We start from the raw sequence: 21,201 nt of genomic DNA, 5'->3' as shown, positions 1-21,201 counted from the left end.
GTCTGACAGACATGAGGATCTTGCAAGGTACGCACATATCAAATATAGTTATCCTATTACTTATAATAAGAGAGAATTCAACATTACAAAAAATCTGAACTTTTTTTTCAAGTGGTCACTGAACCATGAAAATGAGGTCAAGGACATTGGACATGTGACTGACGGAAACTTGTAACATGAGGCATCTATATACAAAGTATGAAGCATCCAGGTCTGCCACCTTCTAAAATATAAAGCTTTTAAGAAGTTAGCTAACGCCGCCGCCGTAGCCGCCGCCGGATCACTATCCCTATGTCGAGCTTTCTGCAACAAAAGTTGCAGGCTCGACAAAAATCACAAAAAAAGGACACCTCTAAATAATGGACATCAAGGGGAATATCTTTGTGGTAAACAATACTTAAATCTATAGTACAGCAGTCCACTATCTAGATTATATCATTATTACTCGTAGTAAAATGTGATTTAAATATAAAATAGTATTCAAGCAGGTATTAACTTATTTTTGTGGTCAGTTGACCCTTTGTTAACAATAACAATTCTTGAAATACCCCTGTTTTGACATTTAAACCTATATGACCCTGATCTATATCTGTTGTTTATCTCTTAGTTATTTGTAACATATTAACAATTATCTTAGAATAAATAATGCTATTGTCACATGCTGATACAGTATCAGGTCATTATAAACAATTTATCCTACTTTTAACATGTCATTTATCAGATGATCCATTATGTAAGCAGAGATAATCATTTAATGATAATAATAATCAGGTTTGGCATTATCATATACCTTATTACATGTGGACTGATAATCTAAAACTCTCTCTCTCTCTCTCAGATGATCTGTTATGTATGTAAGCAAAGATAATGATAGTAACAATCAGGTGTGGCATTATCATATACCTTATTACATGTCAACTGATAATTCAAAATTCTAAGATATAATTCAACTTTTAAAAAATGTACCTTAGGGAGAAAGTCAACATTGGTATGTAAAATAGGATAGTTTGACCTATTTTGAATTCTAATTATTTTGTTTGAGTAATCCAGTGACATATCCAAGGAGAGGTGGATCCCCAGTGGCGGATCCAGAAATTTTCATAAGTGGGGGCCCACTGACTGACCTAAGAGGGGACCGCTCCAGTCACGCTTCATTGATTCCTTAAATAAGCAACCAAATTTTTTCCCAAAAAGGGGGGCCCGGGCCCTCCTAAATCCGCCTCTGATCCCGGGGGTAGGAGTACTGCCCTTTTTTGGGACCATCAATGTATTTGAATGGGGAAATATGGTTGAAATCCCATTTTGAAAATGGCTGGATCCACCCTGTAAACTGATGAGACCAGAAACAATACTTTTTTCCAGCTCATTATTGTTATGTTATAAAAAACATTAATACTAATTAGGCAAATTGTTTATTTGACATATCTCTCTCTCTCTCTCTCTCTCTAAAAAGTTTTGCACATTATTTCTAACTATGGAGCTCAAAATTATGATCTAAACTTATATCCAATATCAACTTCCATCAAAAGACAAGGACCAAAATTCTTGTAATTAGATGATCGCAATCAAAACCAAATATGCAAGTCTTTCATATATACATGTATCCTAGCTTGAATGACTGAATGAAAATGTGTTTGTCTTCCATATAAGAGTTGTATGTGTTGTCTGTATTCTACAAATAGTATAAGCAGAAAAGGTTAAGTCCATGTTTTGGTATGGTAATCTTGAAAATCATTCAGATCAAACTTAAAATAAAAATTGCACAACTAAAGTCCTGTAGAAAATTATGAACAAGTTTGGTTGAACTCTGTGACTGTCAAACAACTTTCAAGGACTTGTGGATTAACATACACTGATTATGTAGAAATTGGGAAGTCCATGTTTGTATGAAAAATCACTTGAATGAAAAATCAAAATAGATGATGTACAACTTTCTGCTTTGAAAAAAATTTGTGCAAGTTTGATTAAATTCTGAAAAGTTTTAGGGATTTGTGAATTAACAAACTGGTATAAACTGGCCGAGTCCGAGTTTTAGTATGAGAACATCACTTGGCGTCTGTCGTCCGTCGTCATCGTTAACTTTTTACATTTTGAACTTCTTCTAGAGAACCACTGAATGGAATGAAACCAAACATGGCATGAATGTTCCTTATGAGGTGCTGACCAAGTGAAACCAAAACTGAATCTAAGCAGAAATTGATGTGGAATCATTTAAAATCACATAGATTATATATTTAAATAGTAGATGCTCATTGCAAATTTGTTTCAATCTACTTCTTTGTAGTCATGTTCAATATAAGAAAATAAGAACACTAATTATCTGCTGTTGTCTTGAGTAGTATGAATGACAACACATTAAAATAATCAAAATTGGCAAAAGTGACAAAAAAAATACTTAAAACAAAAGACTTCTTTCATGCCCTAAGATCAACTCTGACTTAACATTGCCATTTTTAAAGATTACCTTTGACTATAACCTTAGTTGATAGTTTAATTCCAAAAATAAAATAATTAAAACAATAACTTTTACAGTATACATGTACCAAGGCAGACAACTCTTGGGAAATTGACAAGGTTTTTCTATACTTTTCTTTTTCAGATAATCATTGATGCATATCTTTCATATTCAAGTCAAGAACAATTAGCAGTAAATAAAAAAGAAGGTTCTGCAAAGTAGATCTGAAAAAAAGATATTTGGAAATGGGCAGAAAGTTTACCTTGCGCCACGCCACCTATAACCCTCTAAAGAGTTGTTGAAATGGTTCTAAACCATGAAAAAAGCATGGCACTACAATGTATCACTAAAGAAAGCAAATAACTCAATCTCTCCCTTGGATCAAATTTAACTCTATTGTCAAACATCCCTCACTATTAAACAGATGCACACTTGCATTGGCTTATCTAATACAAAAGGAGTCCATGGTAGAAATTACAAAAGTCAACACTTGTTCCTTCAAAACAAATTCACAACATAAATTAATACATTTACTAAATGATTACTCACCTCCTCTAAGAAGAGCCATGGATGGCAAGTAGAACCAAGTAAGTTAGATCTCTTTAATCCATGGTCAAATACCTGCTTCAGTGCTGGACACAAACTACAAAAATATTCATAACTTGATTACAAGTTGAAAATTTATCATCTTATGTCATTTGACCAATGGAAACAAGTTTACCATACTCTTTACTACTTCCTTCAAGCTTCATGTTTCCAATAAAGCCCTTTTTGGAATTTGAATTACCTGCAAGTTTAATGAGTTGACATTCTACACTGTTTTGATAGTGGTGAGTAACTACAGAGAAGCTCAAATAATTTTAAGCACAACAGAGTTATTTTTCTTCTTTTAAAGAAATAAAAACAGTCCTGGTAAATGAAAGCATCAGTTCGTGACTAATGGATAGTTATTTTATTTGTTGACCTTAAATAATATTCTACATATTCATACAATTTTTACGGTAATTTTTTTTTGGTCCTTTCTTCAAAATCGCAATAAGTTTTGAATTTTCAGTATCTATGTTATTTATGATGTGACATTTGATTTTCACTTAGGAAGAAAACTATTTTATACTTTACACTTACCTTCCTCTGACTAGATCTGTTATTGTTTCCGTTACACTGTCGTCTCCTGCTGAAGAATAATGTTTACTCCTCTCATCCAAAACTTCCACAAACTTGGCAGGAAACCATCCACGGAGTCCATTCAATTCTCCTACCCAACAATGTTCATCTTTCTGAGAGATTATCTGTAATAAAATGTCAATAACATTATCGTTTCAATAATACATAACAACTGTAAATTTTCCAGATTGCCTAGTCGCCAATATTTACAATACATTTTTACAGAGGTTAGAGGAATGTTTTGTTACAGCTTATACCATATCTGTAATCAGGAATCTGTCTCTAAATTATAATTTGAATCAATATATTGGAAAGTAAATTTTATTCTTAGCTATGAAGGAGAATAATTAGCTTCTTCATCCCTTGCAAATTAGCATTTCTGAACTTCTAACAATATGTTTGTCTTGCAATATATTTTTTTAAAACTTTTAAAACAAGAAGGAAATGTTTTACACTTCTAACAAAGTATTTAATTTTTCTAAAAAGCTTTTTAAATAATTATACAGGTAATTTAGAAACCAAGTAATTTTTCCTTAATATGCATATCTGCATTAATAATTATTCACTTTTAACAAATCTTACTTACTGTGATTATATCATTCTTTCTAAATCCTAACTCATCATCATCATGTCTTTCAAAGTCTAACAATGCTTTAGCTCTCCTTCGTTTATTTCTTGCCACATTAACATAGTTCTCTAGATCCTTGGCATGACTCTCCATCGTATAGTCAGCTATCAGGTTCTAACAAAATTACAATGTGTCATTAAAATTCAGTAAATATAATTAAATATTATTTTTTACTCTTTAATGAACTACCATTTGACCTTCATACTATTTTTATTATAGCATTCCATGGTAACTTCCCATGTTTTTATTATTTCTAGAATCAAGGAACTTAAAGTGTCCTGCTATTTGTAGTATTACTTCTCTTTGGTAACTTTTCATTTCACTTTATTATTTTTTAATCAAGGAATTAAAAGTGTTCACTATAACTTATTTAACTTTTCTTTGGTAAATTATCACTTGATTGATTTAAAGATCAAAGGACTGAAAGTTACCATAGTTTGTTATAGAGCTACACTTTAACAAATTAAAATTGAATTTAGGATCAAGGTACTTGAACAGTATCACTTTTTGTCACAAAGCTTTTCTTTAGTTACTCACCACTTTATTGTTTTTGGGATCAAGCGACTGGAAATGTCTTGCTATTTGCAGTATAGCTTCTCTAAGATCTACAAGTAACTCTGTCTGCTTAATATTCTTGGCTTTTCCAAAATCATCATCTTCTTGATCACCCCAAAGTAACGTTGACACTAAAGACCGTGACCTCCTTAAATGCCTTTTATTCAATTGCTATAAGAATAAGTATGTCATTTCAATAATATTCATAAAATATCAAATATAGAAAAATATTTTCATTCTTCAATTCAACTTTAGAAAAGAGATTAAAAACATTATAATATTAAATAAATCAAGATCGTAATAAGTTTTCCTGATCATTTAATGATAAACCAATAATAGGAAATATGGGTGGCCTGAAATGTCTTAATGAGACAGAAACCTAGACAATTTTTTTTTCATTTGGACATGGACTACTTTTTTGCTAGAAAAAAAACTTGCCCTATTACCTTGTAACACATTTCTCTTCAAAACTTACACAAGACTAATTTTTCAAACAAAACGATCACTTAAAATAAGTATATAATATAACATGGGTTACTGAAATCTAGAAGAAAAACAAGAATGTACATGAATGCCCCATCCGCACTATCATTTTCTATGTTCAGTGGACCGTGAAAATGGGGTAAAATCTCTAATTTGGCAATACAATTAGAAAGATCATATCAGAAGGATCATATCAGAAGGAACATGTGTAGTAAGTTTCAAGTTGATTGGACTTCAACTTCTTCAAAAACTACCTCAACCAAAAACTTTAACCTACCTCGACCAAAAACTATAACCTGAAGTGGGACGAAGGGATGGACAGACGAACGAACAGACGGACGTTCAGACCAGAAAACATAATGACCAGAAATGGGGCATAAAAAAGATCATGAAATATATATGGTTATATTAAACAGACAAAATTGCAAGCTGGGATTATTAAAACCCACTTTATAAGGCTTCTGACAACAAATAAACCAAAGTATAATCATTGGTGAGACTGCAAAAAAATACTGCAGGTTAAGATCCTATGGACTCTGCCACTTACAGTCTGACAGCTTTTAAAACAGACAAATAATTCGGCCTGTAAATAGTAAGAATCTATTTATAGGTAATGAATAACTTAAAGATAAATTAAATGCAATTTGATAAAAACTCATTTTACTATATCTATTCAAATATTTCTGATATTCAAATGTCTGCCACATTTCAAATGCTTGCTATATCTATAGATTATTGTTGGTCATCTCAAAGATATTTTCTCATTTGAGCTGCTATGGCGAAAGTGAGAAAAGCAATCGGGTTGAGATAACTAATGATAATCTGTTTAACGCTATTTTTCCTATGACAACACATGCTCCCTTAGTTTTTAGCGATTATCTTTCCTTTCGTATCACTATATTATACTGAGAAAGGAAATTATTAGTCCGTAAGATCAAAATAAATTTTTCGTAAAATAGGAATAAAATATTTGTTCAAACCATCACTGAAGCATAATTACAAGGTCATATATCTTATTTTATTAACCAAATAAGTGCATTATTGCCAAAAGTGACTGTTTATTAAAAATTATATGTTTTTCTGTAATGGCCCTGTTTTTTTCTGTAATGGCCCTGTTTTTCTGTAATGGCCCTGTATTAATCAGTTTGTCTGTATTAAGCCCTGTTAGGGTTTTTAATAAAGTTAATAAAACTAAGTTGTAAAGAGTATAATACCTTTTTGTATTTTATTTAATTTAGTAACCAGCAACCAACGTTAACTTTTTTTTTTTACTTTACTGAAAAGCACTTTACGCCCATATGGGCCAATGGCTTAAAACATTATACATAATATACAGTTTACATATATAAAACAATGAAAATAAACAATGCAGACACTTTGAACTATAATCCTTGTTAACATTAAAGAACCATATAAAGGGATCACTGTTCATCCTGTTTTTTAACACATATCTCAGTCTTTCAACTTAATATCTTGGATATTTGGTATATTAAAGCTTTATAATGGTGAAGTACTAATTATTGTTCAAACTAAACTGTCATTAAAAGAGTAAGACAGTACATCAAGTTAGCAGCAACACATACACTTTTGTTCAGTTGGTTAATAAATGTATTAACAAATGGGTGTTTTTATAATGGCCTTGTTATATGTCCTCGGTCAGTAATAATGGCCTCGGATGTCTGTAATAGGCTAGCCCTCAGAGTTGCCTCGGGCCATTGCAGACTTCCTCGACCATTATTACAGACCTTGGACATATAACAGGGCCATTATAACTAGAGGCTCTAAAGAGCCTGTGTCGCTCACCTTGGTCTTTGTGAATATTAAACAATGGACACAGATGGATTCATGACAAAATTGTGTTTTGGTGATGGTGATGTGTTTGTAGATCTTACTTTACTAAACATTCTTGCTGCTTACAATTATCTCTATCTATAACAGTACTTTCTGTGGAAAATGTTATTGAAAATCTTCAAATTTTAACAAAATTGTTAAAAATTGACTATGAAGGGCAATAACTCCTTAGGGGGTCAATTGACTATTTTGGTCATAGTGACTTATTTTTAGTTCTTACTTTGCTGTACATTATTGCTGTTAACAGTTTATCTCTATCTATAATAATATTCAAGATAACAAAAAAAACAGCAAAATTTCCTCAAAATTACCAATTCAGGGGCAGCATTGTTACCTAACAACCGATTATCCGATTCATCTGAAAATTCCAGGGCAGATAGATCGTGACCTGATCAACAATTTTACTTCCTGTCAGATTTGCTCTTAATGCTTTGGTTTTTGAGTTATAAGCCAAAAACTGCATTTTACCCCCATGTTCTATTTTTAGCCATGGTGGCCATCTTGGTTTGTTGGCCGAGTTACTGGACACATTTTTTTAACTAGATACCCCAATTATGGCTAAGTTTGGTTAAATTTGGCCCAGTAGTTTCAGAGGAGAAGATTTTTTTAAAAGATTACTAAGATTTACGAAAAATGGTTAAAAATTGACTATAAAGGGCAATAACTCCTAAAGTGGTCAACTGACCATTTTGGTCATGTTGACTTATTTGTAGATCCTACTTTGCTGAACATTATTGCTGTTTACAGTTTATCTCTATCTATAATAATATTCAAGATAATAACCAAAAACAGCCAAATTTCCTTAAAATTACCATTTCAGGGGCAGTAACCCAACAACAGAATGTCCGATTCATCTGAAAATTTCAGGGCAGATAGATCTTGACCTGGTAAACAATTTTACCCTGTCAGATTTGCTCTAAATGCTTTGGTTTTTGAGTTATAAGCCAAAAACTGCATTTTACCCCTATGTTCTATTTTTAGCCATGGCGGCCATCTTGGTTGGTTGGCCGGGTCACGCCACACATTTTTTAAACTACATACCCCAATGATGATTGTGGCCAAGTTTGGATTAATTTGTCCCAGTAGTTTCAGAGGAGAAGATTTTTGTAAAAGATACCTAAGATTTACGAAAAATGGTTAAAAATGGACTAAAAAGGGCAATAACTCCTAAAGGGGTCAACTGACCATTTCGGTCATGTTGACTTATTTGTAAATCTTACTTTGCTGAACATTATTGATGTTTACAGTTTATCTCTATCTATAATAATATTCAAGATAATAACCAAAAACAGCAAAATTTCCTTAAAATTACCAATTCAGGGGCAGCAACCCAACAACGGGTTGTCCGATTCATCTGAAAATTTCAGGGCAGATAGATCTTGACCTGCTAAACAATTTTACCCCATGTCAGATTTGCTCTAAATGCTTTGGTTTTTGAGTTACAAGCCAAAAAATGCATTTTACCCCTATGTTCTATTTTTAGCCATGGCGGCCATCTTGGTTGGTTGGCCGGGTCACGCCACACATTTTTTAAACTACATACCCCAATGATGATTGTGGCCAAGTTTGGTTTAATTTGGCCCAGTAGTTTCAGAGGAGAAGATTTTTGTAAAAGTTAACGACGACGACGACGACGACGGACGACGACGGACGACGGACGCCGGACGCAAAGTGATGGGAAAAGCTCACTTGGCCCTTCGGGCCAGGTGAGCTAAAAACACCCATTCATTAATACTATAGTTATACATGTACAATTTTGTGAGATTATATCTGTATATACATTCTGGTAAAATTTATTGAGATATCTCATCTACTTCTATAATACAACTTATATGTGAACAAATAATCTTAAATACAATGCAACAGATAGAGGATACTTAGCACTGTTCAATAAGTGACTAATCAAAATCAAATTAAAACCCTCACCTGTTTTGGTAAATTATTTGATTGGGGGCTAACAATAGCACCTTGGTCAGCCATTAAGTAGGCTAAATGTTTTCTTCTATGAGATTCTATCACAACATCAGTCAGAGACCCACTGATTCTGAAGGCAATCTGTAAAATTACAATCAAATGAAATATTTCTTACTAACATATCATGAATAATGCAAATTAAATTATAATAAACGGGGAATGTGTCCAAATTCAACCTTGATCTGTATTTTGTGGTAATAAGCATTGTGTATAAGTTTCATAACATTTTCTTGAGGCAATTTAAAGTTAGAGAACAGAAACCCACTCTGGGACGTATGGATGTACAATGGTAAAACTTAATGCCCCCTACACTATGGCAGGGGCATAAAAATACAGGTACTTAAATATTGAAACGACATTTATCTATGATTTTACATATTTTTTTTGTTGTTTTATCTTTATCAATTTTGAATTTCTAGCAACTCTTGATAAAAGAAATACAGAAAATATCAAAGGGATAATAAAAAAACAGCAACTAAAATTGCACTAAAACAACAAGTAAAACTGTGAGCTACCGCTCACTGATGATACCCCCGCCGCAAGTGGATAATTTTAATAGTGTAAAAATATGCAAGTGTTCGGTAAACAGGAAGTTGTTGAGTGATGATCTGAAAACTCATCACACGGTATAGCTGACTTGTATAAATCCTGAAACCAAATTTCAGAAATCCTTGTATTGTAGTTCCTGAGAAAACAAAAATATCACAAGACACACAATGACCTTCTACCTTATAAACATTTTTGTTACATACCTCTATTAGTTCATCCACATCTTGGACATCACCAGGTACATCTGACAGAGAATTAAATATCTGGGCTGAGTTATCTAAACACTTCAATTCGGTTTCCTGAACAGAAAAATAAACAACCATTAGGTAAAAAATATATTAGACATATTGTTTACTGATTCACTGGGGGTATATTATACATGATGTTACCGGATTCACTGTTAGGGTACTTACTATTCATGCTGTTTCTAATTACTGATTCTACTTTTGAAAATGATACATGTTAAATGACCAATAGTGGGAATATTATACATATTGTTTACTGATTCACTTGGGTATATTATTCATGATGCTACCTGAGTCACTGTTGGGATATTATAGATGCTATTTACTGATTCAACTTTGGGATATTATACATGGTAACTGACCCACAGTGGGAATATTATACATGGTAACTGACCCACAGTGGGAATATCATACATGGTAACTGACCCACAGTGGGAATATTATACATGTTATTTACTGATCCAACTTTGGGATACTATGCATGCTGCTTACTCATTTACTGACGGTATATTGAAGTTGATTCCTTTTGTTTATTAATTCATTGTGAAGGGATTGGTTAAGTGATGTCTTCTTAACATACAGCATAAAAATTTAACAAACAAGTTTAGAACACCAAAATTAGTATCATAATACTTTAAATGAACCACATCAGTGGTCATGTGCCTGCCTCAAATGTGGGTGGTCGAAGGATCAAACCGAGTAGCCCAGGTCAAACCAGCATTTAAAATTGGCATTTGCTGTTTCTGCACTTAGCATGCAGAATAAAGAAATAAGTCAGAATAATATGTTAAAGTTAGTGTATTATGTTTTCCTGTTACCTTGTGAACTAGCATGTTAATAATTCTGTTGTGTTCTGGGTTTATACTCATATGACATTGACAAGTTCTTTTCCTAAGAGTACAGTTAATCTGAAAATGGACATTAAACAGCCATCCATCATATTTCAAATGTATTAGTTCACAGGGTAAATCGGAAGGAAGACATATCACCTAAGGTAATATAATGACTCTACAATATCAAAAAGACTTCCCCCAAGGGTGACTGGGGAATAGAAATATGGTCACTTGGTCTTCTCCCGACCGGCACTGAAACGCTTGCTGAAGTGGGGCGTCTGTTTGGCTGTGCGGGATGTGTCAAGTTCAAAGTCACGTTCGGTCAGAATGGGGACGTTAAATCCGATGTCTTGTGTAGAGAGTGCCACGCTCTTTGCACGTTAAGAACCCTTGCAACAACTATTTGAGGGGTCCATAGGTGGCCTGTTGCAAGGCAAAATTTCTGTCCCTATCCATTAAACCCTCATTTTCCAGTGGCAGTCCAAATTTCACTGACCATCATCCCAGATGGCCTCTATTGTGACAAGACCTACCTATTGTATTTATTGTGAACTTGTTCTCGTCCTGAATATGCATGAAACATTTGCCACTGGACGTTAAGCAACCAACAATCGATCAATCAAAAAGACTTACTCCCAAGTGTGATGTGTTTTGCAGTGATGCAAGAAAAACCCACTTTAAAGAGCTGGTAAAACCTTGCATATATTTGATAACACAACCTTTCAAACTTGGAAGCTAAAATACTACGAGTAGACCATTCAGGGATACTTTATTCTTACATGCTATTATTACCTTCATTTTCAACATGCCCATTGTCATTTGAAAGACAATTGTAGATCCTTCATTAAAGAACATATCCCAGATCCTGAGTAAAACTTTCATATGTACCACACTGGCAAACAGGGTTAGAAACCAATGCAAACTGATTAATGATAACTCTGAAATGTAACATGCTAGTTAGTATTCATCATTCACTGCAAGCAATTGTTATACAGTCAAACCTAAACATGTTAAGATGGAAGTTGGTTGTGTCAAAAACATGGCTTAGTCAAGGTATTTAGTAAGTCCTGGTATAATTCCTCATTTGTTCAATCAATTTTTAACTCATATAAGTCAAACTTGGTTAAATTTTGAAGTGCTTAATAAAAATGAGAAAATAATAAAACCCTAAATACATGGATGTTGAAATACAAAGTACAAGAATGTGTCCTCAGTACACGAATGCCCCACTCGCACTATCATTTTCCATGTTCAGTGGACCGTGAAATTGGGGTAAAAACTCTAATTTGGCATTAAAATTAGAAAGATCATATCATAGGGGACATGTGTACTAAGTTTGAAGTCGATTGGACTTAAACTTCATCAAAAACTACCTTGACCAAAAACTTTAACCTGAAGCGGGACAGACGGACGGACGAACGAACGGACAGACGGACGGACGAACGGACGCACAGACCAGAAAACATAATGCCCCTCTACTATCGTAGGTGGGGCATAAAAAGAAAATTAGGAAGAATCGTGTTTTTACTTTTGAAATACTGTCATATATTCAAATAAGTTTACTTTAAAGTTGTATCCAGTTTTGAACATTAAACATACAAAATTTTCACTTGAAAAATATACAATAACTGTTGACACCTCTTATATATGTTAAATAGTTATGTTAGGTCTCAATGATTTATCATGGATTGACTATAGCTTAATCTGACACATGCACAATGAACATTCAGTACTTGAACTCTTGTAATCAAAATTACAATTGCATAAATAATAGACAATACATAATTACTGAAGCAGGAAAATAACTCGAAATGGAGTCAAAAATAAAGGGAAGATTAAATATTTAAGGAAATGAAGAAATGGTCGGATAATTTCTGCACGACGATGTATAGATCTACCATAATCAGCTGTCTCAAAAATATTTCAAATTAGCATGGAGTCTTGTCAAACCCTTTCAGTTGATGATTATATTTACCAATGTCATGTTCTTTGAGGACTAAGTCTAAATCGGGTAAGTAGTTTATAAGTATCTGCCTCAAAACTTTCTGATCAGCCTGAAAATAAAGTATCGTTAGCAATTAATAGTCAGCTTTAGAGTGAGCACAAACTCTCAGGCAGTAAAAGGAAATCACAAACCTAGAATACAATATCATCTTATAAATCATACCAAACTTCTCATAATTGGCCACACTTCTTATAAGAATGAAAATGAAATTTATGGTTTTAGATTTGTGAAGAAGAATGCAATCTTCGGGGGCATGCCATCATATCGGGTGCTATAAGACCCCATTTAAATGCATATTTACATTGTACTCAAATTCAATTCCATAAGTTTGTCATAAAGATTTGCTATTTCATGATGAATGACATTGACTAACAAATTGACTTTCCATGGATTGCCAATTCTCAGATAAACAGATGCTTATCCATATATCAATAATGCAATTTTATATACATACCTGTATACCTATCAAGGTATGTGAATAATATGATGCAGGTAACAAATCTTCTATGATTGAACACATCATCCAAAAAGCATCCTCTTCTTCCATAAACAATAACAGAGAGGCAGCAATCTACAAAACAAATCATATTGATAAATGTAGAGTTATATTTCTAGATTTTGGTTCTTTCTAAAAGAAAGAAAAGGATTTTTCAAACAGTCACTGAACCATGAATAAGAGGTCAAGGACAATGTACTTAAAACAGACAGAAACTTTGTTACATAAGGTATCTACAAACAGGGTGTGAAGCATATAGGTCTTTTAACTTCTGAAATTTTAAGCTTTATACATTACAAATAGTTTATGTTGCCCCCTACCTATTATATGTATCCCATACAAGGGAAAAAGAGGACAATGATACTGTTCTTAACAACTAGATACAGTATAATTTCAGTCAACAAAATACTCCAGTTTCTCAAAAGTATCCAATGTCTAAATATATCTATGCTAGCATCAAAAAGGTGTACTGCTAGCTATTGCTTGCTTACTTTACATATTCTAAATGTTTTATTGCAAATAGAAAGTAAAACACTAGAAGAAGTGAAAATGTATCAGATTGTAAGGCAAAACTAGATAAAGCATGGCGACACATATCAAGAACCCTTACTTAAAGTTGATGAGTAAAATGTGACTGATACAAGTTCAGACCGGGAAAGAGAGAAAAAACACAGTAAATCCCCTCCTTTAGAACAGAGGTGTAGCAACTTACCACTCCCGTCCCTTGACAGTATCCAATGTCTGGATATAACCATGCCAGACCCCGCAATACTCTTCTTAACCTAGGTATGCCTGTACCATGTATGTTACAGAAACACGCATTACTGGGCATTGTTCTTAACAAGTCCTGAAAATCAAAAATAACATTTATCATTCATTAAGCAGATGTTATCAAGCTTAAGATTTACCATCAATTTCATTATTCCTAAATGACAAAAATATTGAATAACTAAACGCAACCATTGATGATCTGATGTTGCTTGGTATTTTCCCAATATGGCAAAATATAAGCTGCGCCAGATAGAAATCGACCTAATGCAAGTGTATACATGTGGATGTGCAGGGCTCACACTACTTCAGAATCATAGGGAGAAGTGACTTCTCTTTCTGAAACTGATAAGGAGAAGTGGTGAGATTTGAAAGAGAAGTGCTCTTTCGCGCGCTGGGATACAATGCTTGGATTTTACTATAGTATCAAGGGCGAGATGTAAATGTTCTTTTTATATTGTTCAATTCATATCTGGGTATACAATTAAAGTAACAGTTCAATTTCAAACTTGTTTAAGTTTAGGTTCTTGTGAGAAACTACCAACTAAATATCTAGCACTAAAAAGATTATTTTTTTTTATGTCAAAAAGGTAAAGAAGTTATGATGTATAAATTACAATTTAAATAAAAACTATCTTATGTATGAAATTCAGTGTTTCTCATCAAAGGATACATACAAAGTTAAGCTGGGCCATAATAAATTGAATTAGTTTAATAGTCTCAGAGTTAAATCAATATTTTGAAACAATCCATATAAATTATATGGAATTATATACACTAATCAGTTAGATGTAACCAAAAATCTGTTAATGCGTGTGGAATGCATAATTTTGCCTTTTGAGATCATTATTCTTCTGTCAGCTATTCTATCTATGCCTCCGAAGTTATTATTGTAAAAATACGGATTTCGGTCATAGCTGGTCCGGATTCAATCCATAGTTAGAAACGGTCAATGGCTGATGAATGCAAGAAAACTAACAAAAATAAACGATGTTTGACAAGCTATTTGGAAAGGAACATGACCTTTTTAATGCAATAAATGGATTAAACATTTATGGAGACAACTTTTGTCACATTTAAATGAAGTAACAAACTTATTTTGCTGCCAAAAGTTAGGTTGATGTACATTTTAGAGTAACAAGCAACAGAAGCTACAGAAGTTCATGAAGTTAAAAAAGTTTTCTATTTTATTAAATAACCTGCTACACACTGTAAAGACAATGCTTCAACCTCTTTTCTTAAGAAAATTAATCATTTATGTCTGAATTTAATTAATTATCAATAAAAAATTGATGTTTCATCAACTTGGTGAAAATTGAAGATGTCCGATGACAAAAGCGAGTATCGTAAATAACTGGGCAACTTGTTTTCGCTTTTGGGGGTCGGGGAAAGTGAAGTGACGGTGGGGAAAGCGACTTCTTGGCCCTAGTCGCCTGGTAGCGTGAGTCCTGCATGTGTAAGACTTTGATTGATTTTGGAACATTCAAGTATGATATTAAAGATAAATTTTAGTTTGTTGTAGGGTTCTTATAGCAACTCAATTTTCAAACAGAGACTTTGCAAAAGATTTTTTCTCAAACCAAAATGAGTTAACAGATGCATTGATTATTATCCGATGCAGCTCATATATAAAGATTTTGTTAGTGCACTTGTCTCATTGGCAATAAAACTTCTCATTTCTTTTTCAGCACTTACTCTTCAATAGCTAGGAAATACATAATAATAACAAACAATAAAGTATTTAAGCATCCTTGCAGTAAATAAAGATAACATGTATGTTTGATCTATTTCATACCTTTTCAATTTGTTTTGATGTCATCAAATGGTCATTAGAACTAGCTTTGACAATATCTTTATATGAAAGATCTGATTTTTCTTTCTTCTCCTGGGCTCCAGAAAGTCTCATCCAAATCTGTGGTCGTAATGAGTGGGGAATACCCAACCTAACCATGCTCTTCAGCTTATCTGATCTTGGTAACCTTGATTCAACCTGTGTTTAAAACAATCAACACTTACTATTAAAGAGAATTTTGTATGACGCCCAGAAGTGCTTCATACTAAAAATGTGCACAACATCAAAGCCTTTAAAACCATAAAAAATTTAAAAAGAAATCTTAAATTCTTTTTTCATATTCTTATGACATACAAAATACAACCATGAAATTTAGAATTATATCAAGCTTGTGCGTTTGTTTTAAAGTTATCATGAATACAAAAGCATGATCAGAAAAATGTTTTAAGAAACTAGCCTAGTACTTTAAAAAAAATTAATTTGGAAAGGAATTCACTGAGGGCAATAGAATAATACCTTGTCCCATGTCAGGTCTCCAACTTCATTATTATGTGTAAATTCTAAGTAAGCTGTCCATTTCAATCTGTGTTGTGGGTCCTCAACAAATGGAGTACTCAATAATTTACTGGAATTTTCTTCTGGTCCATCTGAAAAATGTTCAAAGGTACATAATACACACCATCTGATTTACTGTATTTTATACAGATCTTTGTTCTTAATAAAAAAAATACCAAAGATAAAGTCTAAACAAATTAAATCCTCAGATATCTAAGGATCAATGGTGTACTCCATTATGAAAAAATAAACACCAGAAAATAGCCAATGGTGCTGAAGGTGCCGATTTTCAAAAGTAAACAATTATTGACAGATAATGTTTTTACCAAATGGAAACAACTAATCACCGTGATCATGGTAATTCACAGATTTTCCATCTAAGCACCAAGCCTACTCTAATACTTGTAATAAAACTGCAAAGTTTATTTTAAAATGCCATTTTTTGTTGTTGTTGGTTCTTTTTATGATACATTTCAATAAATGTTTAAGCAAACATTATTTTTTTCTGTGTATTAAAATCAAAATTATACAACGGGTTATGTTCCTCTCATATACAATGTATGTTATGATGGTATGATACTAAACCCCTAGCGGGAAGGATTGTGCCTGATATTCATATGATGAACACATAATCTTCCAATCATTTTAATTCAAGTCTGGAATTTGGCATGTCAGTTAACTGCTAGTAGTCTGTTGTTATTTATGTATTATTGTCATTTTTTTAATTTCTTTGGTTTCATCTACTGACAACTGACTCGGACTTCTCCTGAACTGAATTTTAATGTGCATATTGTTATGCATTTACCTTTCTACATTGGCTAGAGGTATACAGGGCTCACACTACTTCAGAATTATAGGGAGAAGTGACTTCTCTTTTTGAAACTGATAGGGAGAAGTGGTGAGATTTGAAATAGAAGTGCTCATTCGCGCGGTGCGCTACAATGTTTGGATTTTACAATTAAAGGGCAATATGTAAATAATGTTCTTTTTATATTGTTCAATTCATATCTGAGTAAAAAAATTACAATTAAAGTAACATTTGAAATTAAAAGTTGTTTAAGTTTTACTAAGGTTCTTGTGAGAAACTACCAAGTAAATATCTAGCACTAAAAAAAAAAAAAAAAATTTTTAAAATGTAAAGAAATTATAATATATCAATTACAATTTGATTTAAAATTATCTTGTGTATGAAATTCAGTGTTTCTCATAAAAAAATATAAAAGTTATTAAGCTGGGCCATAATACATTGATATTAGTATAATAGTCTCAGAGTTAAGCAACTTTAATCAATAGTTCGAAACAATCCATAAAAAATATAGGGAATTATATACACCAATTAATTAGATGCAACCAAAAGTCTCTTAATACGTGTGGAATGCGTAATTTTTTCCTTTGGGATCAATATTCTTCTGTCAGCTGTTCCATCCGTACATCCGTAGTAATTATTGTAAAAGTACGGATTTCGGTCATAGCTGGTCCGGTTCAGATCCGTAGTTTAGAAATCGGTCAATGGCGGACGAAAATTTACAAAAATAAACGCTGTTTGACAAGTTATTTGGAAAGGAACATGACGTTTTTAATGCAATAAATGGAATAAACATTTACTGGAGGCAACTTTTATCACATTTAAATGAAGTAACAAACTTATTTTGCCGCCGAAATTTAGGTTGATGTACGTTTTCGAGTAACAAGCACCAGAACTTGCAGAAATGCGTGAAGTGATAAAAAGTTGTATTTTTTATCAAATAACCTGCTACACACTGGGAAGACAATGCTTCAACCTCTTTTCTAAAGATAATGAATCGTTTATGTCTAAATTTCTGTTATTATCAATAAAAAATTGATGTTTCATCAACTTGGTAAAAATTGAAAATGTCCGATGACGGAAGCGACTGACAGCGAGTATCGTCATGGACAGGGCGACTTGTTTTCGCTTTTGGGTGTCGGGGAAAGCGAAGTGACGGTCGGGAAGGCGACTTCTTTGCCCAAGTCGCCTGGTAGCGTGAGCCCTGGGTATAGGAGAAGGGTTGAGATCTCATAAACATGTTTAACCCCGCCACATTTTTTGCGCCTGTCCCAAGTCAGGAGCCTTTAGCCTTTGTTAGTCTTGTATTATTTTTAATTTTAGTTTCTTGTGTACAATTTGGAGTTTAGTATGGCGTTCATTATCACTGAACTAGTATATCTATTTGTTTAGGGGCCAGCTAAAGGACGCCTCTGGGTGCGGGAATTTCTCGCTGCATTGAAGACCTGTTGGTGACCTTCTGCTGTTGTCTGTTGTATGGTCTGGTTGTTGGCTCTTTGACACATTCCCCATTTCCATTCTCAATTTTATAACTTCATGTATAACTGTAACACTATTTGTTTCTACATTTGTACCTTCTTCCTCTACTTTAAACCCAAACTCGTCATATCTATAGTCCAATTCTCCATTTGGGTCTTCTGGCTGCAAGAATAAATTAAAATTTTCTATAGATGTTATTTCTTCTTCTGTTCAAGTGTTATAACATTCCATGAACATAATAAATGTTAAACAAACTTAACAATGTTTTATTTTTTTTAACCCAAGACCGCTTTCAAATATAAACTGCAATGTAAGAAAAAGGAAGTAGGTGTGATACTGGGTATTATATACAATATGGATTCCATGTGTATGTGCATGGATGGTAGAAATCTTATAGCTATAACAGTATATGTAAAATCTACCTGATGTGTGTTTATATAAATCCTTAAGGGTGTTATTATACCTGATTACTTAGTTTTGTAAGTATATCTTCTGGCCACATGGATGGTGTGAGTGCTGAAAAAGGTCCTCCAGGCGTCGGTACAAATCCCTGGGGACTAGTGGTGTGACTTGGTGACATGCCAATATGTCCAGATTGTTGTGCAATATCATCTTCATCTTCTGACAAGGTTTCAACTGTAAAAAAATCATGTTAACATTATTGTTGGTACAGCTATAAATAAATGCAATTTCTGAGCTATTATAATTATTAATATAGCTAAGTAAGTAATGCTAAATATATTTTACTCCACAAGTCATAACACACATCAGAGTTTTCTTTCATGCATGTTTTACTTGTGTTTAAGGCCAAACCAAAAAATATGTGTGTAAACTGTACCCGTACCTTCCCTTATTTTATCCCTACCCTAATGTTTTTTGACCAATTTTGAATAAACACTGTTAAAGTCACAGTGTTGCTCCAATAGACTTGTGTAAAATTTAAAAAAAAAACTACCTTCCCTTGGTTTTTTTTCATCATGTGACAGGAAAGTGGGTCTCATTGGAGTCTAAGCTAGATACATGAATCTGAAGAAAAAAAACAGTAAGCGGGATCGGGATCAGAACCCCCAATGAGACTTCAAAGGCAACTGGCCCAGTATTAAACACACTTTTCCGTTTGGCCTAATCATTACGAATGCTTAGGTTTATTTACAACTCTTTACACAATAATAAAGAGCATTTTTTTATAACTGTTATTGAGAGTTAGACCCGTAGAAAAGGTGATAGACTTATGCCTAGACTACTGCATTTTTTAACCTTTTTTTTTGCCATTTTCGTTTACCTTCAGTGGCTTTACTACTATATCCGTCCTGATTCCAACCACCAAAAACAGATTTTGCATATTCCATACTGATGTTTTACTGTTATGACATGACGTGTGGGTTGTTAATCTACATTTTCATTCATTATTATTGATTTTCCCCGGTTCTGACGTGCACAGTTGTTTTGTTTACATGCGGACTAATTTAAAAACCGGAAGTGAAAGCGATATCGAATGAAAACCAAATCTTTCAGAACAAAGTCATTCCTTGGACATTTCAATCACCGTATAACTATCTACAGATATTTTTTTATCCATACGAAAAGAAAAAAATGATGGTTAGTTTAAATATATTTATATTTTAACGAACTATGTTCTTAACTTTTTACTGCTTCCCCTTTCTCCTCTTAGCCGTCGTAGACCTCCAACTAATAGGAGCACCCATGTTTTTGAGACTTTTTTTACACATGTGTATGTCTATGGTTTGGGTGATACTAACGGTATAACAAGCTTGCTTATTGAAAACAGAAAGAAATGGGGGCTGATATGAATTTTGTAGCAAAGCTTTGACTTGGGGGGGGGGGGGGGGGGGGGGGGGCAGGAGGATTTTGAAAATAAATAACGCAGCCTTGATAATCACAAAAATAAATGGTTTGTTCTGTGGTAGTTTGAAAATAAATTACCTGACTTGCAATGTACTGAAAATAAATAACTTAGTAGGTCTAATCGAAAGTAGATGGCACCAGATTCTTCATAAATTCATCTTTTCCCCCAAAAAGATCGGGAAACACTTAACAAATTTTTTAATAACAAAAGCGGTATAAATATTATTTAATCATACTTGAAATGTCTGAAAATTGGTTTCATTTAACTTGAGGTATATTGTCTCAGGAAACCTTACCTCACTTTTATCATTTAACAGGGCCGTAACTATATGTAGGAAATTTCAAAACCAAACGCTTTTCTCCATATCAAATTGTGTTCACGGCCTTGTGAGAAGAAAGTTCTGTTTTCCCTCAGACTTATAGCCCTGATTTTTCGGGATCAATGCTTCTTATTTATTTGTCTTTTGTTCATTGGTTGCCCTTTTGTACTTTTGTATTCTGTTAGTGTTGCATTCATTTTGTAATCTAGAAATTTTGTTATGAACTTGATCATGAGTTTAAAAAAAAATAAAACAGCAGCCACAGACTTAACTATGTGAATTCCATTTTTGCTTTATCATGCACATTGGTCTTTTGATGTTGTCCCTAGAAACTTCAGTCTTACACTGAATTTATACATTTTGCTTTGAGACCAAAAT

The 21,201-nt window shown here is 33.2% G+C and overlaps 1 protein-coding gene across 3 annotated transcripts in view; it reads right to left on the bottom strand.

Moving 5' to 3' along the window:
- LOC139487809 (small G protein signaling modulator 3 homolog) overlaps positions 1 to 20,112 on the bottom strand; it is a 38,359-nt gene extending 18,247 nt beyond the window's left edge. For 2 of the 3 annotated variants that reach the window (XM_071272938.1, XM_071272940.1), the window contains exons 1-15: positions 19,920 to 20,098; positions 19,101 to 19,273; positions 18,733 to 18,799; positions 16,315 to 16,445; positions 15,802 to 15,996; positions 13,951 to 14,085; positions 13,197 to 13,313; positions 12,713 to 12,791; positions 11,530 to 11,675; positions 9,863 to 9,958; positions 9,063 to 9,191; positions 4,785 to 4,973; positions 4,206 to 4,361; positions 3,581 to 3,744; positions 3,005 to 3,098 (exon numbers count right to left, since the gene is read on the bottom strand). In XM_071272938.1, the coding sequence (XP_071129039.1) occupies positions 3,005 to 3,098; positions 3,581 to 3,744; positions 4,206 to 4,361; positions 4,785 to 4,973; positions 9,063 to 9,191; positions 9,863 to 9,958; positions 11,530 to 11,675; positions 12,713 to 12,791; positions 13,197 to 13,313; positions 13,951 to 14,085; positions 15,802 to 15,996; positions 16,315 to 16,445; positions 18,733 to 18,799; positions 19,101 to 19,273; positions 19,920 to 19,986 (1,938 nt within the window). In that variant the 5' untranslated portion in view covers positions 19,987 to 20,098. Of the gene's footprint in view, positions 1 to 3,004; positions 3,099 to 3,580; positions 3,745 to 4,205; positions 4,362 to 4,784; positions 4,974 to 9,062; positions 9,192 to 9,862; positions 9,959 to 11,529; positions 11,676 to 12,712; positions 12,792 to 13,196; positions 13,314 to 13,950; positions 14,086 to 15,801; positions 15,997 to 16,314; positions 16,446 to 18,732; positions 18,800 to 19,100; positions 19,274 to 19,919 lie in introns of all 3 variants that reach the window. The other variant, XM_071272941.1, reaches the window with a different exon arrangement.
- Between the last annotated feature and the right edge of the window lie 1,089 nt (positions 20,113 to 21,201).

Source organism: Mytilus edulis, chromosome 9, assembly GCF_963676685.1.
Source record: "Mytilus edulis chromosome 9, xbMytEdul2.2, whole genome shotgun sequence".
Classification (NCBI taxonomy): Eukaryota; Metazoa; Mollusca; class Bivalvia; order Mytilida; family Mytilidae; genus Mytilus; species Mytilus edulis.
Note: the sequence above shows the minus strand (reverse complement) of the source record. Positions and strands in the feature narration are given on the sequence as shown.